The sequence below is a fragment of the Hippopotamus amphibius genome, chromosome 17, assembly GCF_030028045.1.
Source record: "Hippopotamus amphibius kiboko isolate mHipAmp2 chromosome 17, mHipAmp2.hap2, whole genome shotgun sequence".
In the NCBI taxonomy this organism is placed as follows: Eukaryota; Metazoa; Chordata; class Mammalia; order Artiodactyla; family Hippopotamidae; genus Hippopotamus; species Hippopotamus amphibius.
The window spans coordinates 41,010,332-41,019,152 of NC_080202.1; the positions used below are offsets into that span (position 1 = coordinate 41,010,332).

Genomic DNA, 8,821 nt, shown 5'->3' on the forward strand with positions numbered 1-8,821 from the left:
GAAAGGCCTGGGAGTAGAGGTATGTCTGCCCAGCTGCTGGCCATTGGTTTGTCTTGCTGAGTAACTACTGTGTGCAGGGCACGGTGGGAGGCTTTCTGGAAGAAATAAGGATGGGACAGCCTCAGCCATCACACAGTGAGAGAGACCTACTTCCAAACCGCTAAGCCTTGAAAACAGAATGAAGTGCATGCTGGCACTGGTGGGACTCTGGGAGCCCAGAGGGAGAAGGCAGGTGTCTGCCCAGAACAGGGAGCCGCTGAGAGTAGGAGCTGCAGCTGGACCCACGGGCGCCACCGCGGGGCCGGGTGGTACCGTCAAGTAAACCAGGCTCCCCAAGCGCTGTTTCTTCCTCTGTGTAACTAGTACCTGCCTCAGCGATTGGTGTGAAGATTATTTGCATGCTTAGCTCTTGAAAACCCACCCGAGCTTTCAGTGGTTTCACAGAGGGGGCGGCTGAGCAGCTGCCGCCGAGGACAAGTTAGGATTTCACCACGTCATTCATATGTCCCTTTGGCCATTGCCACCCCAGTCCCGTCTCCACAGTTCCTTGGTTGGGGCAGAGGCTGGGCTGGGACCTGCCAGACTTAGGGGGAGGGAGGCAAGTGAGGCATCTCAGATGCAACTTTTAAGGAACGTAGGGCCAAAACACGCAGGAAGAGAAACTTTTAACGTCATGTTGTAAGAAAGAAAAATGTAATGCAAAATTCGATGAGTAAAATATCAACATTTGAAACAGAGACAGGATTCGACCTCGCACCTGAACGACCCTGCCCCCCTTGCCTCAACCTAATCTCGGCGCGGTACCCGGAAGAGGTGACTGCCTGCCGCGTTAAGGAGTCCATCATCGCCTCGTACAAGAGAAAGAGGCCGCACCAGCCCTCCGCTCCACCCCGCCCCCCGCCTTCGCGCCGGCGTTCGTAGCACAGGTGCGCCGCGGGGCTCGCGGCCGCGGCCTCCCAGGCGCCGAGTCAGTTTCGGGTTTCTGTTCGCCGCGCTTGCGCAGAAGCGGCCGGGCCCGGCCCCGCCCCGGCCCGCGCGCGCCCCGCCCCCCACCGGGCTATGTAAAGCCGCGCCGCGCGGGCTCTTGCCAACGCTAGACTCCGCGTCCCTCCGCGCAGGCGGGCGGCCCCGGAGAGCCAGGGCTGCGACGGCGGCGACGGCGGCGCCCCTCCTCATCATGGTGAGCGGGCGCGGGCAGGCCAGGAGCGGAGCCGGCGGGCCGGGCCGGGGTGGCACCTTAAAGAAAAAGGGAGTGTCGAGGGGGTTTGGGAGAGGAAGCCGTATGCAAACGAGGGCCCGAGGTTCCGGAGTTGAGTCGGGGCTTTCTTGGCAGCTGGGTGCCGGCCTGAGGTAGGGGCGACGCTGGGGGAGGGGGAAGGGGGACGGCGGCGGGGGAGGAAGGGGATCGGGCGGCAGAGGCAGCCGCCTCGGGGCAGGTCCGGGGGGCGGGTGGGCCGCGCTGGCGTGCGCTGGGCGGGCATTCGGCGCCCTCCCCTGTCCGGGGCCTCATCTCAGATAAAAGTGCGCCAGCCGAGCGCTCAGGGTGCTGGCTAGAGGCGAAGGCCCTTTACAGTAAAAACTTGTCACCTGGGGCTTTTAGCAGTCAGGACAAGTGGCTCAGAGAGGTGCTGCGGACGCACAGCAAGGGGTGAGCAGAGCTAGACCCTGGACGCAGGTGCCCGGTACCGCCCAGTCCTGGGGCAGGCACAAAGACCACGACTTTGTGGGTGGCCCAGGGCAGAGGAGGAGGTGGCAGCCGTGCTGAATGAAGCCCTTTGTCCGGCGTTCTCCTGCCCCCCCCCCCCCCGCCAGCCCTTCTGTGGGACCATTGTCCCCCCATCCCAGACAAGAGAGTATTATCTGCTGCTGGCATTGTTGGGGGAAGGGAGGTGGTCTTTGGGTAACCCTTCTCCACCCCCACCCTCCTCCGTGCCCTCAGGGCCAGGGCAGCTGTGGCTTTGCCCAGACACAGAGCCCCCCCCACCTCCAAAGAGGTCATTCTTTCATAGGTGCCAGGAATATAAAGTTAGGGTTCACTGCTAGAAACCCAGGCTTCAGGCCCTCCCCTGCGTGCACTTCCAGCAATTTTCCTTTCGAGGTAGCAGCAATGGGTGATCCTTGAGGCTACAGTTCTCACTAAGAGGAAATAAGAGTTTAGGACCGCCCAGACCCGCATCCCTCTCCATCCTGCACGGCCAGAAGCCGTCCCGTCCCCAGGACTGAGAAGGGAAGGCCCAGCACCCCACGGCCTGGGAAGGTGCCCACAGCACCGGGGGTGCCTGTCAGTCAGGGCCAGGGCACCTGAGTGGGGGTTCCCAGTTAGAACAGGGCCAGAGGCAAGGCTGGCGGGGTGGCCCCGCGTGACCTGGCTGACGTCTGTCTTCCCCTCCTCACACAGAATAGAGGCTTCTCCCGAAAGAGCCAAACTTTCCTGCCCAAGATCTTCTTCCGCAAAATGTCGTCCTCAGGGGCCAAGGACAAGCCGGAGCTGCAGTTTCCTTTCCTGCAGGATGAGGAGACGGTAGCCACGCTGCAGGAGTGCAAGACACTCTTCATCCTTCGAGGCCTGCCCGGGAGCGGCAAGTCCACGCTGGCCCGGGTCATCTTCAACAGGTACCGGGATGGCACCAAGATGGTGTCCGCCGACACCTACAAGATCACCCCCGGCGCCCGGGGGGCCTTCTCCGAGGAGTACAAGCAGCTGGACGAGGACCTGGCTGCCTACTGCCGCCGGGACGTCCGGGTCCTCGTGCTGGATGACACCAACCACGAGAAGGAGCGGCTGGAGCAGCTCTTTGATATGGCGGACCAGTACCAGTACCAGGTGGTGCTGGTGGAGCCCAAGACAGCATGGCGGCTGGACTGTGCTCAGCTCAAGGAGAAGAACCAGTGGCAGCTGTCGGCCGACGACCTGAAGAAGCTGAAGCCTGGGCTGGAGAAGGACTTCCTGCCGCTCTACTTCGGCTGGTTCCTGACCAAGAAGAGCTCCGAGGGCCTCCACAAGGCTGGCCAGGCCTTCCTGGAGGAGCTGGGCAACCACAAGGCCTTCAAGAAGGAGCTGCGACACTGTAGGTGGTGGGGTGGGTGGGTGGGGGCAGTTAGCCTTATTCGTAAGCCCTCCTTGCTGGGCATAGGGTGCTGTGTGCACAGGACCATTGTTCTCAAAGCCCTGGGGGACGCAGGGGGCAGGGGGCTCACCTGGTACCAGCAGAGGCCGCCTTGGGTAGTGGACGATCAGTGGGTATGGGAGAGGTGTTTGCCAGGCACCTTCCCTCTCACCGCACCCTTCCTCTGCCCTCTTCTCCCCAGCTGCCCTCTCCTGGCCTGGATCTAGACCACTGACCTTGTCTTAGTGGTGCGAAAAACAAATTACATGCTGTTGTAACAGGAAGTACATCAGCATTTCATAGAATCTTGGAGGGACCATCTGGTCCAATGTTTTCATTTTTAGCAGCAGAACTATTTTCTAAAATAAAATGTGGCATGGGGTCCTAGGCTGCAGAAAAATTACAACTGAGACTATTGTGACTCTACTGGGGATGGTTCCCAGGCCTTGAGCTATCCAGCACACCTCCTGTGGCATCACAGCTCCAGACAACAGTCTCCCTGGTCCAACCCCTCATTTTTGCAGATGGGAGAGTGTCCAGAGGGATGCGGGGTTTGCCCAAAGCTGTAGTGAGAGCTCTGGGCTCTGTTGCCTCCAGAGGGGCCTGCCTTTGTTGGATTGGACCAGGGTCCTCTCCTTCAGGGGCTGTTTACTCCAGTGAGAGGGGAGGTTTGGGATAGGGAAGGACCCTGGTGGCCCTCCTTCTCCTCCAGTGGCCTGTTGGGGATATGTCACCTACTACCATTATGTCATCTTCCTTTAACTCATTCCTAGTTCCCTCTGATTTTAGACTGTCTTCATACTTGAAATATCCCCACCCATGTTTCTTTGCGTTTTCAGAGGTAACTTGTGCCTGTATATGTTCTCAGAGAACCCTTCTCTTGGCTCCTAAAATTCGAATGCTGGGAAACCAGGGCATGAGCAGGGCGTGAGCCCTGTACCTGTGAGTAGCATGGCAGAGAAGCACCGCTGGCAGGGCTGCTGTTTGGAGCTGGTTCTGCCCTGGAGAGTGACTGCCTCTTGAGGCTGCTTTTACTGTTGAAAATTGGGATCCTTCTGCCCAGGACACAGCAGGAGGAATGTAGTGGGCCACAAACAAGACCCGCCCTCAGAGTAGAGGTCTCCCTCCCTCCCCTGTGGAGAGTGAGTGACATCCTTCACAGGGACTCAACCCTGGGAGTAAACAGGAAAAGCCTAGTGACTCCAAAGCTAGCCACAAGGCTTGGAGTCTGGAAATTGAAATCACAGATACCCCAAGTCTCGTTGAAACTACCAGCCACATAATGTCATCTCAGGACCCTTCCCACACCAGGCCCACGATAGGCTCTCGTCCCCAAACGAGCCTGTAAGCTGCCTGTTATTCAGTGACCAGGTAACTTCTTGTTCAAGTGGCCCCTGAGTGAAATGGGTCACGACTAATAGTTACTGAGTGGTCTTGGGAAAACTGGGATGTGTGGTCACCCCCAATTGTATTTGATTGACAGATTAGGGTCAATCACTTGCCCCAGGTCCAGCGTCTTGGAAGGGGGCTGGATGTTAATTATGCTCTTTCTGGCTCCTTCCGTTGTACTACACAGTTCCCAACCTCTTTTTCTCTTTCTACCCCATTTTTCATGACCTGCTTCTCTCTTTTTTTGGTGAAGTTCAGGTTCCCTTGGCTTTTGCCCCTCCCCCTGGATTACAAGTGCCTTAGTTTTCAAATCTGGGTAAGAGAGGTACCAATCTGCAGAACGTAAAGCAGGGAACTTAAAACACCTTTTCATAGCTCCAGAGTTGCTATTAACTTGACCGACGAATGAACGGTAGTGGATTGCCCGGTTATAGTGGACTGCAAATTGACGCTTAATGTCCCATCTTTTTCTCTGGATCTCGTGTGGTCTTGGTGATAGCTGTTGCGATGTCCCTGCTCTCCCGCCCTGACTGCCCCGCTCTCTCTCCCTGCAGTTTTCCCTGGGGATGAGCCCAGAGAGAAGGTTGATCTGGTTACCTACTTCGGGAAGAGACCCCCGGGCGTACTGCACTGCACAACCAAGTTCTGTGACTACGGGAAGGCCGCTGGGGCAGACGAGTACGCGCAGCAGGAGGTGAGTGCTCCGCTGGGACACCTGCTGCGGTGGGGAGAGGGCAGGGTCTTCTGGAGATGGGTACCGGCTCAAGGCAGGGACCACAAGCCAGACAGCCTCTCAGGAAAAGCTTGCAGGCAGCCTGTGCAAGTCCCCCCAGGGCCCGCCCCCCAGAGCCTGCTCCTCCTGCACTTGTGGGGAGAGTGCTGGTGTCCAGCAGCTCCTGCTCCGGCCTCTAAGCCTGTGTTCAGTTCCAGAGGCTGGAAGTCCCTTACCCGCAGGGAGCCCGGTGCCCCGAGGTCCCTGTCCCCAGTCTGAGGCCTGGCTGCGCTCCGGAGTGGGGAGTGTTGATAGGAAGGCTTGTTGGCTTGGGAGCACCAGCCCCTTCCCTGCCACACGGCCCGCGCACAGGCTCGGACATGGGATCCTTAACCACCGGGCGTGGCGCCCGCACGCGCCTGGCTGACTCCCGCCTCCTTCAGGTCGCCTTCTCCGCAAGGCCGTCCCTGGGCCTCTGCCAGCTCCCCCACTTCCCTGCCTAGGTTAACGCAGCCATTTCTCCTGTGTACTCATGGTCTCCTCTCACATGAATGGAAGCTCCCTGAGGGCAGCACTGTTCACAGTGTGGTTCACCTGGTACCCCAGCACCTCCTACAGCTGCATGAGTGAACACGAAACACTTTCACTCCCTCCTCCAACTGTTCATTCATTTACCAGTATTTCTTAAGTACCTGTTATGCACTAGACACTGTTAGGACCGGGGTTGTGAGCAAAATAGGGAAGCTTTTATGGTCAAAAGGGGAGAGAATGTCTTTCTCAGAGAATCAAGTGTGTGGAATAGATTTTGATCAAAGGTCTTTATTTCTGACCTCACCCCGCCCTCCAGGGTATTGCCTGGGTCTCAAGGAGCTTTTACAGGGTGAGTCGAGTGGTAATGACAGCAGCCCTTGCCCGGCCCTCCTTTAGTCCTCACACTGAGGAAGGCTCCAGCATCAGACCTGTCTTACAGGTCAATGGGCCCTGCAGCTAGTGGGTGGGGAACCTGGCCCTGAGCTCCGGAAGCCTGGCGTCTCACCCCTGCTCTCTCCTGCCTCTCCTGCACCTTCATGTTTGTAAGCAGCCTGGACAAGTGTCTGTGGAAAGACCTCCTCCCAGGACACAGCCATGGGTATGGACATCTGCGGGCTCTGCTCTGCTTGCTGTCCCTCGCTGTCCCTCTCTCAGTGCCACCACCTCTAGCTCAGTCTTCTGACCTCTCCATAGGTGGTGAAGAAGTCCTACTGCAAGGCCTTCACGCTGACCATCTCTGCCCTCTTCGTGACACCCAAGACGACGGGAGCCCGGGTAGAGCTGAGCGAGCAGGAGCTGGCCTTGTGGCCGAACGACGTGGACAAGGTGTCCCCCTCTGACAACCTGGCGCGGGGCAGCCGCGCACACATCACGCTGGGCTGTGCGGGTGACGTGGAGGCCGTGCAGACGGGCCTTGACCTGCTAGATATTGTGCGGCAGGAGAAGGGGGGCAGCCGCGGCGAGGAGGTGGGTGAGCTCAGCCGGGGCAAGCTCTACTCCTTGGGCAGTGGGCGCTGGATGCTGAGCCTGGCCAAGAAGATGGAGGTCAGGACCATCTTCACGGGATACTACGGGAAGGGCAAGGCCGTGCCCACACATGGCGGCCGCAAGGGCGGCGCCTTTCAGTCCTGCACCATCATCTGAGTGTTCCCCGGGCGGCACGTCCCCACCCTTTACAGGGAAGGGGGAGGAGAGGGAAGCATCCCTCTGCTTGATCTTTGTTTTAAGATTCTTCTTCTTTTTTTTTTTTTTTTTTTTACCTCAGTTAACCTTCTTGTAACTTTTTAAAAACTTGTAAAATAACTGCTCTCTTTTCCTGCCCACCCCCTACCCCTGTAACGCTCAAGCTCTCAACACAAGGGGGTGGGGAGGCGTCATTCAGGAACCCGGACCAAAGCTGACGAGGCTGGGCCGAGCTGGGCCTGGACCGGGGCCATGACCCCAAGCCCCGCTTCCAGTGCCTGGGCCCCCAGGCCCACTGCCCCATGCAGGGCCAGTTAAGTGGGGAGGGACACCCTGGTGCTGCATGTGTTTGCGGGGTGGTCACCACGGCCACAGGAAACTAGTGGTGGATTTGAGACGGGAGGAACCCTGGGCTTTGATCCCATTTCTTAATCAGTGCAGCCCCAGGAAGCCTGGGGCTATTTACCAGGGTAGAAGAGGGGTTTACCTTCCACCTTTGGTCCGAAGTACCTGTCCCCTCCTCCTCACACTGTAACTAGGTAACAGTTTGATGACTAGGGAAGAAAACAGAATAAGCAGCAGCCAACGTCCCAGGCCGGCTACAGGCCTTACCCCAGGAGGCGGGTGGGCTGCCACGCTTCCAGCCGTGTGGCTCTGCCGTGTGGGTGGGGAGTTCAAGGCCAGAGACAGTGCCGCGATGGGGCAGCTCCAGCTTGCTGTCTGCCCAGCCCATCCTGCCTCCTTGGTGCCTCAGGAGGCCTCTGTGCCCCCGCTAAAGGGGGTCAGTGGATACCAAGAGCCAACAGAGTGGCCCCTGGCTGTTACGTGCCAACCCCCACCCGGTGCCTCTGGGAAGGGGTTTTTAACATTGCTGCAGATGCTGTGGTTCCTGGGGTGCCCACCACTGCCTTCTGCTCAGTAACAGGGCCTCGCTATCCGGGCTGTCACTCGACAGACGTGCCCGGGATTTTAGTTACTATCCTGGCTTTGCCCAACCTCAGCAACTTGTAAGACTGATAATGAAATAAATCATGTTAATCCTAGCTGCGTGCAGTCTCTCTCACCCTCTGTGCCCAGCTCAATCTTCCCTGGGGCGAGGGCAGGGTGCGTTAGGACTGCCTTTGTCCCCCAGCTTGGGGCCATCGGTCCTGTCTCCCCTCTGCGGGCTGGGCACAGCTGTGGCGAGGCTGGGCAGCTGAACAGTGTTGGCTTTCATGAGGAGGCAGAAGGGAGAGCGGCTGGTCTTGGATGCACACAGGCAGCGGGGGTTGGATGGGCATGAGGCACACGGAGCACAAAGCTGCCACCCCCCAGTAATGGGGCACAGGCCCACAGGTGTGCCCAGCCCCATCCAATCGGGAAGACCCAGAGTTCTCTAGGGAAGGCCACCTCCAGGTCAGTGCCGCTTCAAACACAAAGGAAAAGCTGACATTCAAGAATCTCTTCCAGGCAACAGGGGCCTGGATGGCTACACGGGAACTGCCCAGGCCTAACAGAGTTAGCATTTCACTGTGGCCTTGGCACTAAAGGGGGAGGACTGAAAGGAAAGAGGCAGAGGCTCAGAAGGAAGAGAAATAGTTAGCTATTGGGCCAAGGTCTTTACCCAGCCATCTCTACTTAGCAAAGCACCAAAAATCTGAGCCTCAGCCAAAGCCTCCAGTGTGTCTGCCTGGAACTGAGATTATTCATCCAAACACAAAGCTTGACATGAACAGCATAACGTATGCCACTGCTTCCTCCCTCAGCTTGCCTCCCATGCAGGAAGGGACACCACTGGAGAAGGCAGGGGTGTTTGCTAAGAATGGTGTTTCCAGCTAAGTGAGCTGACATCAGCGCCCAGACCCCGGGGCCCAGGAACCCCTTGTCCCACTGGGAAAGGCTGAGGGTCAAGAAGGCAGGA

General features: G+C 58.3%; 1 protein-coding gene across 2 annotated transcripts; it reads left to right on the top strand.

Moving 5' to 3' along the window:
• The first annotated feature begins 1,025 nt into the window (after positions 1-1,025).
• On the top strand, positions 1,026-7,994 carry CNP (2',3'-cyclic nucleotide 3' phosphodiesterase). 2 transcript variants are annotated; one of them, XM_057717045.1, is made up of 4 exons: positions 1,026-1,180; positions 2,399-3,068; positions 5,051-5,190; positions 6,433-7,994. In XM_057717045.1, the coding sequence occupies exons 1-4, from the start codon at positions 1,178-1,180 to the stop codon at positions 6,880-6,882; spliced, it is 1,263 nt and encodes a 420-aa protein (XP_057573028.1). In that variant the 5' UTR covers positions 1,026-1,177; the 3' UTR covers positions 6,883-7,994. The 2 variants fall into 2 exon arrangements, with proteins under 2 accessions (XP_057573028.1, XP_057573030.1); XM_057717047.1 differs by lacking the exon at positions 1,026-1,180 and adding an exon at positions 1,244-1,350.
• Positions 7,995-8,821: the final 827 nt, after the last annotated feature.

What these genes read in the sequence shown, in the direction of transcription:
- CNP (XM_057717045.1), top strand. An exon ending in CAAGAAGGAGCTGCGACACT is followed by an intron (nt 3,069 to 5,050) that starts GTAGGTGGTGGG and finishes CTCTCCCTGCAG; the next exon opens with TTTTCCCTGGGGATGAGCCC. An exon ending in ACGAGTACGCGCAGCAGGAG is followed by an intron (nt 5,191 to 6,432) that starts GTGAGTGCTCCG and finishes ACCTCTCCATAG; the next exon opens with GTGGTGAAGAAGTCCTACTG.